This window comes from Geotrypetes seraphini, chromosome 3 (assembly GCF_902459505.1).
Source record: "Geotrypetes seraphini chromosome 3, aGeoSer1.1, whole genome shotgun sequence".
Classification (NCBI taxonomy): Eukaryota; Metazoa; Chordata; class Amphibia; order Gymnophiona; family Dermophiidae; genus Geotrypetes; species Geotrypetes seraphini.
In genome coordinates this window covers 281,006,718-281,026,906 of record NC_047086.1, presented here as the reverse complement: position 1 = coordinate 281,026,906, position 20,189 = coordinate 281,006,718, and the positions used below count along the sequence as shown (strand labels likewise).

The following is a 20,189-nucleotide window of genomic DNA, read 5'->3' as shown; positions in this document are numbered from 1 at the left end:
CCTCCTCCAAAGGCTCAAATGGGGCCTTTGCAAGGGCCCAAAGGACCAGATTAAGGTTCCAAGAAGGAAAAGGCTGTTGCACTGGAGGACAAAGACACAAGGCTCCCTTCAAAAATCTGGCTACTTCCAGATGAGACACAAACGAGCGCTTGCTGGCTTGTGCTCCGAAGCAGGAAAGACCAGTTATTTATATCTTGAGAGAGCCAATCACAAGGCCCTTCAGACCTTCCTTCAAGAAGTCGAGAACCACTGAAACTGGTGTGGTCACCGGGTCTGAGCACTGTCGCTCACACCAGTTCCTGAAAGTTCTAGGCTTTTGACTAGGCCACTAACATGGACTGGTTCTTAGATCTCAGGAGCATGTCAATAAAGTCATTTATGCTCTAAGGCAGTGTTCTTCAACTTTTTTACACCTATGGACCGGCGGAAATAAAATAATTATTTCGTGGACCGGCAAACTACTAAGACTGAAATTTTTTTTTAAAAACCATCGCCGCCCCGTCCCCGCAAGCTCGGTCCCACAAACCATCTGATCCCATCCGCACAAGCCTCAAATAGTTATAATTTTATATTGAACATATTTTATTAAAGTATAAAAAGAAACAATATTCTATACAATTGTCATTTTATAAATACAAATAATACAGGGCAAAATCAACAAAACCCCTGTCTCCCCTCCCCTTCACATATATCCCCTCTACTATCAAGAAAACTGAATAAGCCAAATTATTACAGAATGCTACACAAATATCAAGTAACAGAATACCAGAGTCACACATGACAGGAATGGTGTTAGGGGAGTGGAACTAGGGCAACTGCCCCCTGGTCAGAGAGAGCCCTAAGCCAGCTGGAAGCTAAAGAAGCACTGCCTGGGCTTTGCACTCCCCAATTATGTCTAGCAAGATACATATTTCAAATCTGATATATTTGAATCACAAGATAGAAATAAAATTATTTTTTTCTACCTTTTGTCGTCTCTGATTTCTGCTTTCATTGCCTTTTCACTCTCTTCCAGCCAGTGTCTGCCCTAAGAACATAAGAATTGCCACTGCTGGGTCAGACCAGAGGTCCATCATGACAAGCAGTCCGCTCACACGGCAGCCGCAGCCCTCTGCTCTAAGACCAGCACCCTAACGGAGACTAGCCCTACCAGCGCACGTTCTTGTTCAGCAGGAACTTATCTAACTTTGTCTTGAATCCTTGGAGGGTGTTTTCCCCTATAACAGCCTCTGAAAGAGCGTTCCAGCTTTCTACCACAGAACTTCCTTACGTTTGTATGGAATCTATCCCCTTTCAACTTTAGAGAGTGCCCTCTCGTTCTCCCTGCCTTAGCTACTAAGTCTATTCCCTTCAGTACCTTGAATGTTTCTATCATGTCCCCTCTCAATCTCCTCTGCTCAAGGGAGAAGAGGCCCAGTTTCTCTAATCTTTCGCTGTACGGCAACTCCTCCAGCCCCTTAACCATTTTAGTCGCTCTTCTCTGGATCCTTTCGAGTAGTACCGTGTCCTTCTTCAAGTACCAGTGCTGGACGCAGTACTCCAGGTGAGGGCGTACCATGGCCCGGTACAGCAGCATGATAACCTTCTCTGTCTCTTCAGTCCAGCATCTGCCCCTTCCATTCACTGTCTGTCTTTCCCTGCCATCTCTCCTCCTGCCCCCCCCCACTCCCCAATTTGGTCTAGCATCCATCATCTTCCTTCTGTTCCCCTCATGGTCTGGCATCTCTATCCTTCCCTCCCCCCTGTGGTTTTTAGCATATCTCTCTTCTCATTTCCTCCACTCAGATCTGATCATTCTCTGCTCTCTCTTCCCTTTTCTTCTCTGGTCTTCCTTCTCTATTTTCTGCCTCCATCTAAATTAAATTCTTTATTACTATTTAGTCCCGTTTCCCTCTTTTCACTGTGTCTACGCACAGCTTGTCACCCCTTTCCCTCACCCCTCCATTATCTTACTATTTTCTTCCCCCTTTATTTATCTCCTCCTTCCATCCAGTATGTGTTCTTTCCCCACTTCCATTCAGCATCTGCTCTCCCCTCTCAACTGACATCCATCTGCCTTCTGCTCTCTCTCCCTTCTTCTCACTTCCATCATCTGTCCCCTTCTCTCTCTCTCATCTCCTCCATTCCATCATCTGCCCCTTCTCTCTCTCTCTCTCTCTCCCCCCCCAACTTCCATCATCTGCCCCCCTTCCCCTCACCTTTGTGGGTCACTTTCTTTCCCCTGAGGGTGGCTCATGTCACAGGGGAAGCTTTGTCCGAGCAGAACCGCTTGATTGACAGTGGAACTTACTTGATTGATGTCGATGCTGGGGCCCGTTGCCGTTTGAAGGAAAAAAAAAAGGTGGAAAAAAGGGACCTGCAAAGGCGAGAGGAAGGGAAACCTCCAGGACAGCTGCTCTTTGCCCTCCTTCAGCGGCCCAAGAGTTCAGACCAGCAGCGGCAGCTCTGTATGCTTTTAACTTCGGCACAGAGCTGCCCCTAATCAATAGTTTAGCGCAGTTTCATGAGGCAGCCTCGGGGCCTTTGATAGCCGGCCCGCTTCGATGATGCGATGTGGGCCGGCCTAGCAAAGGCCCCGAGGCTGCCTTATGAAACCGCGCTAAACTATTGATTAGGGGCAGCTATGTGCCGAAGTTAAAAGCATACAGAGCTGCCGCTGCTGGTCTGGAGGTGCGAAGACATGGCAGGAGGCAAACGCGGTGGAAGGCAGGAGTCCCGGCGAAGGCAGGAGTCCCGGCACAGCGACTGCAACAGGAAGTTGCAAGTCAGCTGACACCGGCCTTTCGTTGCGGCGGGGACCGAATCCTTCGCGGACCGGCAAGATTTTGTTTGCGGACCGGCACCGGTCCGCGGACCGGCGGTTGAAGAACTGTGCTCTAAGGCTTCGTGCTCAAGAGCCATGCTGTAAGGCCAAAGTGCTCCGGGATCCTCCAGGGTGAAGGGACCCTGTGTGAGAAGATTCAGATGATAAGGAAGCCTGAGAGCCTCATCCTTCTGCAAACAAATTAAGTCTGCCTACCATGGCTGCCTCAGTCATCTCTGACCCCATTTGGGTGCAAGAACCAGAACTGCCCCCAAGGCTTTCAAGTTGTGCAAAGTGTCCTGCACCACCTGACATTTGTACAAAGCTTTGCACGGGGAAGTCAAGAAAAAAAAATAAAATCAATGATTGGAGTGGAGACCTCTAATCTGTAGCCATCTCTGATTATGGCCAGGATCCACTGGTTCTAATTTGTAGCCATCTCTGATTATGGCCAGGACCCACTGGTTCTAATTTGTAGCCATCTCTGATTATGGCCAGGACCCACTGGTTCAATGTGATCTTAGCCTACTCCTCCAAAAAAATGCGTAAGGTGGCCACCTATCACCTCTGGAGAAGAGCATGCCAACACCCCATCATTGTGAGGGATGTGAGGCTGTATCCCCAGATGTCTGATGTTTGCTGGCAATGTAGAATTGCTAAGGGAACCTTTCTGCATTTTTGATGGGAGTGTAATGAGCTACAGTTGTTTTGGTCTCAAGTAACAGCAGATTTAATTTAGATTCAAGGTCCTGTACAGCTTTTACCTCAAAGTTGTCTGCTGGGTGTTCATAATATACAGTAATACCTATGACAGAATAAACTAGTTCGTCAGAGCTTGGCAGCTGCCAAATGTCTTTTTGCTCAGTATTGGAAAAGTAGATTGGTACCTACCCAGGAGGACTGGACAACTAAACTATACAATCTGGCGCAGATGGAATATCTGGCTGCTCACCATCATGGCTACTATGAGTAACAGAAATGGACATGGCATAAGATTTTTGTTCTTCTTTGATTCCATGACTGATATTGTGAAGGAAGACGAAGGGGGGGGAGGGTTTGAAGGGTGGGCGATGTCTATAGTTTATTGATGAGCACTTTGAAGAACACATTAAGTGTTCATTCTAAAGGTGGATCTGTCAAAGCATGGAAGGGAGGGGAGGGTGATATGAGAAGGCATATTTATATGATTAAAAATGTCATCATTGCAGTTCCAGTGACTTGTTGCTTCTATATATTAGGCAGAAAGGCTGGAACTGTGACTTCAATTTTCTGTATGACCTTGTGTGGACATTTTGTTGGTTAATTTTGAAATCCATTAATAAAAATTTATTGAGGAAAAACAAATGAGTTTAGGGGGTTTTACTAGAAACTCCCCTACAGAGTTTCATAGCCACATTTTGTCAGTAGTGAAAATGGAATTAAAAAAAAATCCATATAATATTGAAATTGCAGGATCTGCTCTCTCCATCTAACTTTCATCAAGTTTTGCAATGTTTTGTTTTGCCTCGTTTGGACTATTGCAACGCCCTTCTGTTTGGGCTCCCAAAGAAATCCTTGAGAGCCCTACAGGTGGCTTAGAATGCCGCAGTAATGGTGATTGGGAATTTAACTTGTACTGCACATTACTCCTTTGCTTGCTGAACTTCATTGACTTCCAATTGTATGGAGAATTAAATTTAAGATCTTGACTTTGGTGCCTGTGGGTTTTCGTCCTGTTGGACTTTTGGTTGCGTACAAAGCTTTACAACATGCACTTCCGAAAATGGTATCTTCTTTATTGGAGCCATATGTACTTTTGCGTACTATAAGATCTCAGTCCAAGAATTATTGGTTGTTCCTTCTTTGCATCTAATTTCCAAGGTGTCTTGGCTCTCAATTATGGAATTCCCTTCCTGAATCAGTTTGTTTGATTTCTACCTTTTTAGTTTTTTTGCAAGAGCTTGAAAGCTATCTTTTTAGACAGGCTTTTCATAATCTGTGATGGATATGTGTTTAAAATTAAAAAAAATTTTTTTTTACGAGATTGTTTATGGTTTTGCTAGATTTTTATGTATGTGTCTGTTATCCGATTCATGAATGTAACTGTTGGTTTTATGATGTTACCATAGTAACCTGCATAAAATCTGGATATGCAGGATATAAATGTTTTTAAATAAATAAAGTTCCTCTGGGGTGATTTTCTTCTCTCATTTGGTGGGGAGGGATCTGAATGAAGGCCATGAGACCTTTGAGAAGTCCTCTGGCTCATCCTCAGATGCCCAGGAGCAGTTTCACTCACGCAACAAAATATTCCTCATGGGAAGTCCAAGTCTGTGCCTGCCTTGGATGGAAGGATGGATATCTAGGCTTGGGATGGGAGCAGTGAGGTACGGGTTTTCTCCAGAATGCTATGGTAGCTTCCTCCCTTTGACACACTGTACTGTAGATGTGAGCTATGATGCCCAGTGAGGCACCGTTATCAATTGCTTGACAGACAAAGTGTGGGTCTCCAAGATGGGCTAGAACATTGCCATTGGTGGCAAAGTGTTCTCAAAGCTTCAGCAACACAGTGCTCCAGGAAGAGCCCCAGCTCTTCTTGTAGCATAGCCTGAAACCTCTCAGAGTGAGCATCACTAAAGGCATGGCCAGAACTGGTGTGGGGACAGCTTATGAAAATGTTGGTGCCAAATCAGAGGCAGAATCCCAGTTTCAGGGAGGCTGGCACATCAGTACCACTTCAACAAAGTGGTAGCAGTCCTCTCAGCACTGACGCTTGTTGGGTACTGATGATGCTAGTGTTCCAGAGCTCCCAGCACTGTACGTAGAGGAGGATCAATGCAGATGTTTCTTAGCCTTCACTTGATACCTGGAATTGGGGTCTCTCAGTGCCGACAAGGATAACAGAATCCACATGCATCCTCTGTGTCAGATCTGAGGAGACTCAGTCCAGGTGGTGGCTGATGCTCAACATTGAGGAAGGGGGAGATCTCTTTGGCACCTGTATCTGGTGCAATTCCATAAGCCATTAGGACTGATGGTCTCAAAGACAATGCCAATTTGTCAAATTTTATTGTACTTAAAAATGTCTCTCAAGTATGGCCTCAACTTCTTCACATTCTAGCATCAACAGAACAATCAGAGGACTTGTCATGATCAGGGCCTGTACATAACAGGCACATATCATGCAGGTCAGTCATAGACATGGATCTCTCTCAAACCCATTGGCATGTTTCTGGGATATCAAAATATATGTAACAAAATCAAATGGCTCAGTGATAGAAAAAGGGAAAAGAAAGCTTAAGAGTTAACTTTTTAAGGTAACCTGGATGGGAGCCATTAAAAAATATATGAAAGGAAATAGAAGGGCCAAAAATCCTAATAAAAAAGAAAAGAAGAAAATATTTCACACAAAAAAAATAAACAAAGAGAATGGCAGGAAGAATGTGAAATAAGACTTATAACTCACCATTGTGACAAAAGACATCTCTCGTAGGCTCCACAGAGAAAGTCAAATTGCAGGTTCTGCACGATTTATGGAGGCTGGAAGGCACTCACACAGGTGCACTATGGGCCTACCAAAAGGCTTCTAAGTTTCTGGGCATGCTGCTTAGAGTCTACTCTGGGGATCTGTCAGGGGATATCACCCACTTGTGAGATATCCGTGGCCTTCTTATTCTCATCTACCAGCAGGTTGAGATTGAGGATTCAAAATTATGCCGTCCTAATAGACAGTGTGCAGCTCAGACATTTCAGTATACCAATAATAATGCAAGAAAATATAAACTAGAAACAAGCCCAGAAAAATCTCTCCCTTTGAACAGCAACTTGTAAAGAGATCAACCAACCCCCCAAAAAACACCTTAATAAAAAAGTCTTTGAAGAGAGAACTGAAACAAAATTGAACAGAAACAATGGGTTCCTGGACTGATCTGTTAAGAGTAAAGGGAAAAAGAGTGGGAACTTGCTGCTGTTTCCAAGAGAACTGAAGCCAGCAAGCTACTGTAGTAGAGAATGACATGGTGGCTGTTACCCACAGCTAGCCGCGGTTAACCCGCTGATGGTGGGGGGGGAGGGGGGAAGTGCTCACCGTGGGCAAGAGGACAAGGGCATCCACCGCCCCGTGGAGCGGTGAATGGCCTTGTCCCCGCAGTTAAGGGAGGGAACGCGAGCAGTCCTACCTACCTAACTTGTCCCCACAGTTGAGGGAGGGAACGTGAGCAGTCCTACCTACCAGCCGAATCTATCTCCCTCCCCCTTACCTTCGCAGCACATTAGTTTCCAAAGTAACATGCTCAAGCCAGCCGAGCCTCCCTGCAGTTGTGTGTGTCTGTGGGCGGAAGCTTCTCCTCTGATGCACATGACTGCAGGCAGGCTTGGCCGGCTTGAGCAAGTTACTTTGCAAGGTAACTTAAAACACGCCGCAAAGGTAAGGGGGAGTGAGGGAGATTCTTGGGCCGTGAGAGAGGTGCTGAAGGGCGATAAGGTGGCGAGAGGGAAGGGTGGTGGTAGAAAAGAAAGGAACAGACACTGAAAGGGAAAAAAATGGGGAAGACAGAGTGGGGAGAAGACACTGAAGGGAAATGGGGAAGATAGAGTGGGGAGAAGATTTTGAAGGGAAATGGGGAAGATAGAGTGGGGAGAAGATGTTGAAGGGAAATGGGGAATAGAGAGTGGGGAGAAGACATTGAAGGGAAATGGGGAAGACCGAGTGGGGAGAAGACGTTGAAGGGACATGGGGAACAGAGAGTGGGAAGAAGATGGTTGCCAGACCAATGGGGGGAGGGGGGGTTGAAGGGAGAGGCACAGTAACAGAGCAAATAGAAGACGCAGAGAGAAGACAGACAGTGGATGGAAGGAATTGAATGAGAAGATGGGGAAAGCAGAAATCAAACAAAGGTAGAAAAAAAATTTCTATTTTATTTATTTATTTATTTGCTTTAGGATAAAGTAGTATAATAGTTGTGTTGATAAAAATTTATAAACAAAGCCCTGCCAGCTGAATATCTCTTTCTCTAGTTCAGCAGCCAGAACTTTGATTTATAAGGAAGGAATAAGCTAAATATTGCAGTACTGAGGCTTGTATGGATGCTGCGGGGAGAGTAGTCTCGGGGATGGGGTGGGGACAGTGGTTGTGGGGACGGAGCGGGAACAGGGACGGTGATCGCGGGGACGGGCACAAATTTTTTCCCCGTGTCATTCTCTATACCAGGGGTGCCCAACGCGTCGATCGCGATCGACAGGTCGCTCGCTCAGGCGACCCCAGTCGATCGCAGAACGGGTTCCCTTCTTCCCTTCTCTTTTTTCCCCTCCTGACTGGCCCGCTCCTGAATTCTGCTGCTGCCTCCGCTGCTCAACATTTAAAAAAAAAACCAAAAAAAGGCTTGGAGAACTTATGCTCCGGGGGCTAACATGTGCTTGTACCGGCTTCCCTTCGCTTCCCTCTGAAACCGGAAGTTATGTCCGGGGAGGGGGAGGGGGTAAGAAGTGAAGCCGGCACGCACATGTTAGAGCCCTGTTCGCGGGCTAAAGCGGGAGACAGGTCAGTGAAGCTTGCGATTTGCTCTTCTTGCTGCCAGGTCCTGCCTACTTTCTGTTTCCTCAAAGGCAGGACCCGGCAGCATTTTTCCCAAAATGTCGATCTTGGGCCGATCAGCCTTCCTCTTCCCGACCTCAATTGTGCCGTCGGAGAGGAAGTTCTGGCCAGCGGAACTTCCTCTCCGATGGCAAAATTGACGTCGGGGAGAGGAATGCTGGTGGGCCCGAAGCAAGGAGAGCTTGGCCGGCGGCGGGCGGCTTTGGGGGCCTGTTATCCGATGGCAGCGGCAGAAGCAGTGGCTTGTGGGTGGGCAGGGAGGGAGAAAGAGGGCAGGCAGGGAGACAGAAGGAAAGAAGAGAAACAGAAAAAAAGAATGGGGGCATGAAGAGAGAAAGAAAGAGAGGGCAAGGAGAGAAGAAGAAAACATTGGGGGGGGGGAATGAGGTCAGGAAGAGAGGAAGCATACAGGCTAAAAGAAGGGAAGAAAGATTGGATGCACAGTCAGAAGAAGAAAGTGCAACCAGAGACTCATGAAATCACCAGACAAGGTAGAAAAAATGATTTTATTTTAAATTTAGTGATCAAAATGTGTCTGAATTTATATCTGCTCTCTATATTTTACAATATGGTCCCCTTTTACTAAACCGCAATAGAGGTTTTTAGCGCAGGGAGCCTATGAGCGTCGAGAGCAGCGCTGGGCATTCAGCGCAGCTCCCTGCGCTAAAAACTGCTATCGTGGTTTAGTAAAAAGGGAGGGGGTGGGTATTTGTCTATTTTTGTATGGTTGTTACTGAGGTGACAGTGCATAAAGTCATCTCCTTTGACCTCTTTGAAAAAACCCCAGAATAGGAATGATAATTAACAATTGTATGCGTACAGTGTGCGTTGTGTTTTTTTTTTACATTTTATTGTTGGTAGATCATTTTGACTTGGTCATTTTAAAAGTAGCTCGCAAGCCCAAAAAGTGTGGGCACCCCTGCTCTATACTGTAGGCTGAGATGTGGCAAGACTCTTCTTAGGCCTCACAAAGAAAACAAAAAGATGGTCAGATCTGAACTCAGTAACCTCCAGATACCTGTGGAGGACATAAAGAATTTGAATCATATTTTTTCCAAAATCTCCCTATAAAGGGAAAGTAAACAGGTGGGGCTGATTAACATGAAACAAAATAATACCTTTGGGAGGAAGAACAGTCATAATAGAAACTCCAGGGACAAAAAAAAAAAAAGGATCTCTACATGACAAAGCCTGCAGGTTCCGATGCTCACTTGGCTGACATAATGGCCACTAAAAATGCAAACTTTAGAGTAAGATTTTTAAAATTTAGCTTTTTTTTATGGGCTAAGCAGGTAGATTTTGAAGAGCCTTTAACACCAAGTTAAGGCTCTACTGAGGGCAACCGGATGGATAGGAGGCTGAAACCTCCTTCAATCTCACTACATCTAGATGAGCAGCTAATGAAGAACTGTTCCAATATCTCCTTCATAGCCAGCCAAAATTGCTACTTGAAGTTTTAATGAATTTAGAGAGATTTCTTAAAACTTCCTTGAAGAAAGGCAAGAATACATGCCAGCAACAACTGAAAGGGAGAAATCACCTGTTTTGTACCACCCTTCAAATAAGCTGCAGAATGCCTCCTCACCTAAGGAAGTATAGAACCAAAATTCTTGAACTACCCTTTCTTCTTTATGTGTGGACCTCTCAATAATCATGCTATAAGACCAAAGCAGGAGAGATCATCCAAACAGGATGGGACCCTGATAGAAAAAAAGAGATGTAAAATGGTAAGGACTTATCTATAGGTGAACCAAATCTGCATACCATGGCCTTCTGGACCAATCTGGAGAATATAACTACCTGGTTGGATGGCAAGCAATGCACCAAAGAACTTGGACTCTAATGGTCAGGGAAGAAACACATACAGAAGAGAGCAATTACTCTCCCGGCTCTAAAGTGTTTCTGCTGAGGTAATACACCTGGGTGTTGAGATGACCCACAATGTAAATGACTGAAATGAGCTGTAGATTCTTTTCCACCCAAAGAAGCAATAACAGGGCTTCCAGGGCCAACGCTGGACTTACTCTCAATCTGTTGATGTAAGAAACCATCATCACATTGTCTGAAAGCACTTAACAAGCTTGAGATGAAGAACTGTAGCAAAGGCCCCAGTGCCCTGCTAACTGCCCTGAGTTCCAGTCAATGTATCACTCAAGTTACTTCCACAGTTAACCAGGTCCCCTGAGCTATGGGATGGAAACACTGAGTTCCCCAACCGCTCAGGCTGGCAATCTATGGTAAACGCTATCCACATCAGAAATGCAAGGGAAGCATCTTTTGACTGTTTCCTGAAGCCACCAATGCATTTGAAGAGTCCAAAAGAGCCAAACCATAATCCTGATGAAATAGAGATTAGAAACTGAGGAGAGAAAGCTAAAGCAGCCTCATGTAAGCTCTGGACCAAGGATCATCATCCAGAGTCACACTGAACTGAGCATTTGCATGTAGTCTCATGCTTGAAGGAAGGATCAGCCTAAATATCAGTCTGCAACTTAAAAGATTTGGTCAAGTGGAAGCAAAATCTGGCCCTTCAAAGACTGTTGAAGCAAACGTCCAGGTATTCGAGAGATTGAGAAAGACCACAATGACTTTGAGAAAATGACTACCTAACCTAAAAGCTGAAGAGAACACCTTTGATGGTTTTCCTGTCTTGATGAAAGGAGACTTGGATGCATCTAGGTAGGGATGTACTCATATCCCTTGAAGTAGGAGAGCAGCAACTACCACCATCACCTTGGAAAACATTCTGGGGGTATTAGGCAGGCTGAAAGGCATGGCCCAGAATGGATAATCCTGGCTCAAGATTGCAAAACAAAGAAAATGCTAAGCAGTCCAAATTGGAATGTGAAAATAAGCCTCTTTTAGGTTTAGAGAGATGAGAAACTTTCCTGGCTGAATCAAGGCTATCACCCACCAAAGAATCTCCATTTTGAAATGGGTGACCATGAGTGTTCTCTTAATTTGCTTCAGATCAAGAATAGGACAGAAATATTCTTCATTCTCTGAGACCACAAAATAAATGGAATATCTTCCCACACCCTTTTTTCGGGAGGTACTGGAACCATTCATCCCTAGTCAGCAGAGGCCTTGCAGCGATTTGCATTGTTGTTTGGCTGGACCACCACAAGGAGGCTCCAAGAGAAAAAATCTTTGAGGAGGGTAAAAAAAAAAAATGCCAGTATGTACACCCTTATTAGGGTTATTAGGGTCCACCGCCTCTTAAAAATGGGACAGACACCTACCTATTAGCTGCCCATCTTCATTGTGAAGGATTACTGGAACTGGAAAGTTGAGAAGAGGAACCTCCTGCCCTTTTGTTACCAAAAAAGGCCTGTTTGGACTGATAATGCAATCTAGAAAATGGAGTAGGATGCTCAGGTCTGCCAGACACTCAGCTTTTACTCAGCAAGTGATGAAATTTAGAGTCCCCCAAGTCCTTAACCAATTTGTCCAAGTCTTCCCCGAAAGAAAATATTTGTGAGAGTAGATTTGGATGCTACTTCTGCTACCCAATTATGAAGCCATAGCAGAAGCCTAGCTGATGCTCCAGGTAAATCATAGAGAATATCCTCCAAAAAGGCAAGAGCCGCTTTTAAATGAAGGGATGTGAAACTAGCATCTGCAGACTCTTCAAAATTTTGCAGCTCATTTTTTTAACGTAAAACAACAAAGACCATGCTTCTCCACTTCTCATGCAGTTACTTTGCTTGCCGGTTAAGCATTCTTCTTTAAGGTTTTATGCATTGCATACAAACCTTTTCATTTAGGTACACCACCTTTCCTTTCTTCTTTGACAATTGCCTACAGACTGGTCACATGACCTGTGTTTTTATAGATGCCAATTGGTTGGTTCTTCCTTCACTCAAATGGGCTTTTTTTTACAAGTCAACAAGAAATTCAGCTTTATTTTCCTAGTGCTATACTTATAGAACAACTTGCTGCCATATATTTGTATAGAACTGTTTGACAAAATTCAAAGCCCTTTTATAAACCCACTTCTTCCAGCCTGCTTTTTGAGCTTCTAGTTATGATGCCCGGTTGACCTGTATATTGATATAATCTCTGGCTTTTTTGTTTTTTATCTTATTTTGTTGTTTGAATGTGTCCTTTCCTATTTTAAATTGATTTATTGTCCATTTCTTTTATGGCTTAATTATTTTATTATTGTAAATCACAGACCTGTGCTCAGAAATGGCACATGGATATTTACAGCCCGCCAAATCCCCCAAACAAGGTTTGAGGCTTGTTTACATATCAAGAAAATGATTCATTAATCAGGAAATTGAACAAAATTAAAGAGTCATATATACCAAAAGATCTTAAAATGAAAAAAGTCACAAAGTTAATAAAAATTTAGAAAATTTAGAAACTGACACAATAAATTATGTAAACAAACAAAGGCATCAGCAGCCTACTGAATCAGGCGTAAACAAGCTCTAGCAATATATGATCCCGCTATTGTAACTTGAAAGCCCAAGGCAGAAACCTCAAAAGACATTTTAAGGGACACCCCAATTCTACAAGCCCTTCAGAGCAGTGCCACCCAGAGAGAGTCTACTGTGGAGAGCTTAAGCTTCTCCAGCATCTCAGGAAGAAGCAGATTCAGGTTGCTAGGCAGTAACAGGGGCATTCAGTTGTGCTGAAATGAATTCATGCATGGCATCATGAATGTGAAAGGTCTTCAGGAGCTTCTTGGTACCCCTACACAATAGGATTTGAAAAAGAGGAGGAAGCCTGCGCTGCTAGAGAGGAATGTGGACATCAGTAGGAAGCTTACCTTTCTCCAAACCATCATTATCTCCAGAGGAACCTGATGGTAAAGAATGAGAAAACAGAATGAGCATCAGGAACAAAATATTCTGAATCCGTCAGGAAGTAGTACTCTCCTCTTAACAGCTAAATCATCTGGAGGATGAAGAGAGGAAAGTGGGTTCATTTTAATAAAAAGGCCTGATGGAGAAGCAACACAAGGTCTGAGGAAAACAAAAATAATTGTTGCACCCCTGAAGTTGAGGCGCCCTCCATAATTCAAGACAGCAGTGATTCAAACTCGAGAAGAGAGTAAAGTCTCAGGTAGCAATGGGGAAGCTGGTGGATCAAACATGCAAAGCTCAGTAATGGATACTGTTCCTGTGCTTTCAACAGAAAGTTGATTAACACCCAAGCCCGTCAGCGGCTCTGCGGAAACTCCAGTGTTGCAATATAAGGACTGAACAGAAAATTCCTGTATCTGTTTGGGGGGGGAGCAAGTTACACATTGCCCTGACGCTGTCTTTTGGGTTGAACAAGAGCCACACTTAATTTTTTGCTACAGCAGCCATGGAAAACCATAGCAGAGAGAGGGCAGCTATATTCACTGGATAACAGGAAAAGTGCCTCAGAAAGAATGAAGGCTTATTCTGTGTGGATGCCAAGCAGAAGGCTGTAAAACCTGCCTTAGAGAAAGGTTCACTCCCTTTTGGAGTTTGTTTGTTTTTGTGTACAAAGAGGAAGGAGACCACAAAGAAAAAGGGAGACAAATGGGGGTGGAGGGTCCTACCACCACTAGGAGTACCACAACAAGCTTCTTAAAACTGCCTTAACCCCTAACTCAACTAGGACCAGGGATATAGAGGATGATGGCTTCCACCTGCTGGATGTAGAGGAATACTAAAGTGTTTGAGCTACATACTACCTATTAGGGCTCAGAACAATTCTGAATCCTCTATCTCCACCTGTTGGTAGACGAGCATAACCCACAAGCCCTAGATCTATTGATAACAAGGAAAAAGCTCTTCCACTTAAACCTCTCACATATCTAAGAAGTGATAGTGCCCTAAACAGACCATCATTCACAATTTTTGAACTATGGTGATTTAAAACTAAACAATCCTACAGTAATTTTCTTAAGCAGAAAAAAAATTAAGAAAAACATTTAGGACTTATGTTAAAATAAACAGTATCAACAGTGATGACTCATTTCTGGGCACATCTCAAAGTGGAATTATGGCCTCATCCTTGCTCTTCATATAGGTCAATAACTACATCCTCCCTTTCCCAGCTGTCATTCATTAATTATATTGTTCTATTAAATATTGTGAACTACAAAAAAACTCACTATACAAGAGCAATGCTTTTCTGATACTAAACAAGAGAATGATAGCATACCACATTTGAATCTACATTTAAATTACCTGGTAATGTCATAAACAAGAAGAGCACCTGCAGCACCTCTGTAATAACTTCTTGTCACAGACCTATAAAGGAATAATTTTACATAGTTAAAATCTAGATCAATCATATATTATGGTTTACGTTAGTTCTATATGCTTTTATATACAGTGATTTACCTTCATTTCAAGGAATTAGAATACTTTTTTTTCTAGCTACATGAACTACAAAGTCACATCTTTCAATAATACAGATTACTGATCATATTCCTGATTGTTTTTACAAAATGTGCTCTACATCAAATTCAATAAAATTGCAAGTAACATTAAAAGTCCAGATATTTTGTGTTATTTCACGGAACAAAAAAGAAGGAACAAAGCCTTGAGATACTATGAAGAACAGCAAAAAGAGGCGCTGGTGACGACACAACCAGCTAAGGAAAAACAAGTCTTTTCTTGAATTGAAGTCATTAAAAATGTATAATGTTCCGCCACTAATTTCTGACAGGTGGGATGATCAGTAACACTCAGAAAAGCACCCAGACAATATAAAGCATAAACAATAACACTTTATTATACATATATATATGATAAGAATTAAATACCTTCACCGTATCCCAAGCAAACACTCCCTTCACAATTGGAGAATCCATACAATTGATAGGTGAGTGGACACGGGAGACTGACCCTTTAGACGTCGTGGCTTCTCCCTGCAGACATCATGGATTCTACCGTCAGGGTCAGAATCCCGGTCTTATATAGGATGCACACTGCGGAGTTCATAGTAAAAGCATAAACAGCTGGTCCTGCTGTTACAATTAATCCTGCTCTTTTGTTCTGTGTTTTGACAACACCCAGGTCAGGATGTCAGAAGGAGGTGTTTGCAGAAATTGTTTTCCCATGAGACTGGTTTCACTGTCCCTTTGAAGATCAAGGAGGTTAGGATGTTCACTGTTCCTTTGAGGCTGTTTGGGCAATTCCTAGGTCAAAAAGGTCAAGATAGCAAATACTTGTCACCGTCCCTTTCTTTTTGATGTAGTTTCCCATTTGTCTTTACTGATGCTATTTGAGCGGCAAGAAGGTCAAAGAGGTCAGGATCTCAAATAAGCAAGGAGGTGTTGCAGTTTATTGTCTCTTTGATGCTATCCAGTTGTCACTCAAATAAAGGAAGTCAGGATAGGTGTTGCACTGTCTCTTTGATGCTATCAAGAAGGTGTTACAGAGGCCATCTGTTGTGGTCAAGGAAGTCAGATCAAAGAGGTCAGGATCTCAAATAAGCAAGGTTATTGTAGAGACCATCTGGTATTACTTTTCTTTGGGGGTCAGGAGTTCAGGTCAGCAGACTTGAGAATACATATTAGTAAACAAAATTATCAGTAATATGCTGGGGCATAACATTCCACCCTTGGATTCTTAAGTCTGCTCCCATAAAAAGTCCTCCTAATAGCTAAACACCTTTTGTGCCATATCACAGCCTCTAGTAATAGCATCCCACCCATGGAGTGCAGTGGTAGCTTCAATATGATCTGCCACAGAATGCAAGTTAGTATTTCATAAGTTGCATTATTTGCCCACTGCAACATACTAACATTCTGTAAACATACTGAAAAGGGAGCTTGACTAGCAGGAATCACAAGTTCAACAGTACTAAGGACACATTGTTTCATTTCAAAATTTACACCATTTTCTATCTAAGGGTACAGAATGTGATGTGGTTTTTAAATCAATGCGATAAAGTTATCATTAACGACATGTAACATTAACTGATCATATCGTAGCGTTAGTTCATAATTATACAGTATTTGGCACCCATTCACCTTCCCTTCTAAATACATCTGCTACTCTGGAGCCAAAATATGCTTCTTTGCCAGCCAGTATTTCAGAAACAATAGTATCTATTCTACTTTTAAGCAAAGGTAAAATGGGAAAATTAATTTTCCCTTCATAATTTATTTCCTTATGGGCTAAACCTGGTATTCTTGCATTCCCTAATATTTCACGCATTTTACTTGAAAGTATCACGTATAGGGAATCATGGAAATTAATAATCTTATTAATATTATATTTGTGCTCTTACTCATGGCTTACATACATTTAGGGTAGCTTCATAGTCACCATCGATCACTGCAGTTATCTGGTATCCTGTTTTTCTTAGCAGCTTTGGTTAGGGTCTGGCTATGCTCCAGTTTCAATAGGCTTGCTATGCCACTCACATGCCTTCACTCATGTAAGTCACGTGCACTACCCCCAGAGACCAGCCCTAATGTGAAGTGGCAGGATATAGGCTCACTTCTATTCCCAAGTCGGTGCCACATAATAGCCTCATGGCACGGCACTGTATGTCTGGTTGCGTCATCATCTTCTCGGTCTGGTGAAATTTTCTCTTAACCCAGCATGTTAGCCAAATCATCAGAATGAGAGAGCAGAGCTGACCAATTTTATCACAAAAGGATGAAAGTCTATATGGAATAACATTTCCCAGTACGTGATTTTTCAAGGAAAATATTTCCTCATGACTGTTTAGCTTCAATGCTTTAGTTACATTAAACCCCCCTAGTGGTAAAAGAGAGTATAAGAGAAAAAGGAGAAAAACCACTTTATGTACAGAAGGTGATAACATGTGACACAATACTGGTGTGTAAGGTAGTATTTGTGTGAGATAAGAGAAACAACACTAATGCACTTAAAGGTATTCTGTAGGACATTCAGAAAATACACCTTTTTATGTTCTGGACATAATTATTATGTCATTTAAGAGAGACCATACACACGTACAGAATGTGATGTCAGAGATGTGCACTGCACTGTTTATACCTGGTAAGTTAAATAAAGAGAGACCATTTTTTTAAATTTTATTTAGCAAATATCAAATACCAACACCATTTTACCAGGTATAAAGCTTTCTAATTATTTCTCTTCAGATATCCTTTTATAATATAACCCCTAACTAAATTATCATTGGGCTGTATAGAAACATAGAAACATAGAAAGATGACGGCAGAAAAGGGCCAAGGCCCATCAAGTCTGCCCACTCTATAGACCCTTTGCCCTGACCCACGTAGGGATCCCACATGGGCGTCCCCTTTATTCCCAAAATCTGGCACGCTGCTGGCCTCGATTACCTGTGAGCCATAGCATAAACTCATTGTGAGCATGGTTTTCATAAGATACTTTCTGGTATGTGGGGGAATCTTTTTTGGAAAGGGATATGGTACCATTAGAAGGGGTGGAATAAACTCTGGAAATGGCCAATGTGCAATATTGGGGTACCCCTTAAGCTAAAACAGACAACACATAACAGAAACAGACAAACACAGAGCTCCGGCATGCTTTCTTCCATCGGTAATGATTCAGGGTTGAATTTAATCTGTAAATAAGCACACTATTAATCAAAAGAGTCACAAACAAATGTGGTATCCATTGGATTCCCACTATCAGGTCACAGTGCTGGACGTATTTTAAATGTGGCACAGTGAAATTGGTTCTCCGTACCATGTCTGGATATTAAGCTTCTAAAAGAAAGAGAGATAGAAACTTAAGTTAATTGCTCTATATAGTTTTTCTGGTCTTCTTTTCTATTTTCTTCCATTTCAAAGCTCTGTCACACAATCGTAAGAGAATGCATGCAGGGAATTTTTAATCTATAAAATATACAAGAGAGGTTTACGTGCAGGTACAGTGGTTCACAATGTTAGTGTTTTAGGTAAAAGACACATTTGCAAAATTACTTGGAGTGCAACTTCCTTATACTATCTAACAAAACTTTAAAGGTCACTTAGCAATATTTCTACTTTTTTTATTGTCCAACCTACCCCATATGTTACCCCAGATGTGAAATATGTTGCCTCCAAAATCTAAAAAGGCCCAAGTCTGTTTTTTACTTTGCGGCATCTGTAAGTATTTTTTGTGGTAGTCTGGTATATGTATATTGCCTCCCTTGCCAAGTGGATGTAAATGGTTCTGGACATTGCTCCATTATAGGAATAGTAAAAAAAAATGCATTGGTTCATGTTTACAATTTTTTGTGGAGATCAGTACTACTATTGGTTTCCCCACCACTACTGATCTCATAGGAATGTCTGGCAATTTACCAAAACTATAGATTCCATCGGAAAGCTATCATGTTAACTCTTTTTGGATATCTGGCAAGGAATCCCATAGATTAATCCCAAATTGGTAATTGTCCAATTTTAAAATTTGTAAAATTTTTTCTTCCTGCTTGTATAATTTTCCCCCCAATCCTGATATTTATATTCCTACACCCCAGCGTCCACTACAGCTTGTACCTGTTGCTCCCCAGGTTTCTACTAAATATTTATCTCTACCTGCGGACGCTGTTCTAATTTGGTCCAGGCACACACTGAGGCTCGGCATTCACATTATTGATCCTCCCAACACTTCCACCCTTTTAAATCAGGATAAAGAATGGAAACAGTTTCCTCAGGGGGAGCAGTTGGCACCCTTTCTCCTTTGTTCACTTGTGCTTGAGGCCTAGATTTCTTTCCCAGTCCTCTACTTTTGTACATTCCCCATAATGTCCTTGTATCTTTTCCATCTATTTCTTCCCTCTTTACATTATCTTTTATTAATGCCAAAAACATATTCCTCCGAGACACCCGCTTAGCCCTGTTTGAATTGGATTGTCCTGTTCTCTTTTTATCAAAAGTATTCTGAGGTCCCCAGTCCCCCCGATCTCCTACCTGTCGGACCGCTTCTAAGGCTTCCAAAATAGTCCTGTCTATTTGATTGATCAACAAAGTTATCATTACCTGTTTGTATGCCGGTGCAGCATACTTAATAATTTTATTTCTCATGGACTCAGTAAAAGGTAATGACATATATGTGTCAGCGTGACCTATTACTAAGGCTGCCTTCATAGACTCCTCCTTAATTCTCATTTGAGCATCTTTTAATGTATACCAAATCTTATCATTTGAGGGCCAATCAGATTCAAGTGGATATCGCCTCGTGACACCCCTACTAATTATCTCTAATAAAGACCATTGGGCATTTTTTGCAGGATAAGGATCCTCCCGCAACGCATGTTGCACTGCTACTTCTTGACTAATTTGAACAAATTTAGGGGCATCCGTGGCATCTAACATAATCCCTGCTGCGCCCATCTCCTGCACCCGAATTACCCATTGTATTAGTGGTTCCCCAGGCTGCTGTGCAAAGCGTGCCATCGTATCCATGATTTCATGTGGAGTAACATCCTCCCTAACATTATCTCTAGTTAGATTTTCTCCTGTTTGCAGATTTCCCTGTAATCTTTGTCTCCTCACAGGCTCTGCTTCTAAACTTTCTGCCTGTTTTCCTTTAACACATATATCCTCCTCACTGTTATTAGAATTTGAATCCCAAATATTCCCATCCCGTTTGTTTGGATTCCAATCATTCGGCAGATGATAAATTAAGATTTTAACTTTTCTGTAACTCACTTTCCACCTCCGTTTCTTGTATTTATATCGTGCATATTGCATAGCTGACTGTTCTATTACATTTTGATAGGTTTCTACCTTATCCATTAACAACTTATTCTGACATTGCAGCATTCCAAAGGCATGCAATTGATTACACCTATTCTTTTCCAGCTCTCCTGATTTCAATTGTAATTCATGTTTAGCTTCATGCAAATTCCTCCAGTCTGACAAAATCATCCTTC

The 20,189-nt window shown here is 42.5% G+C and overlaps 1 protein-coding gene across 3 annotated transcripts in view; it reads right to left on the bottom strand.

Moving 5' to 3' along the window:
• RAB4A (RAB4A, member RAS oncogene family) overlaps positions 1–20,189 on the bottom strand; it is a 211,344-nt gene that overhangs the window by 65,677 nt on the left and 125,478 nt on the right. For all 3 annotated transcript variants that reach the window (XM_033938150.1, XM_033938149.1, XM_033938151.1), the window contains one exon: positions 14,549–14,611. In XM_033938150.1, the coding sequence (XP_033794041.1) occupies positions 14,549–14,611 (63 nt within the window). The remainder of the gene's footprint in view (positions 1–14,548; positions 14,612–20,189) is intronic.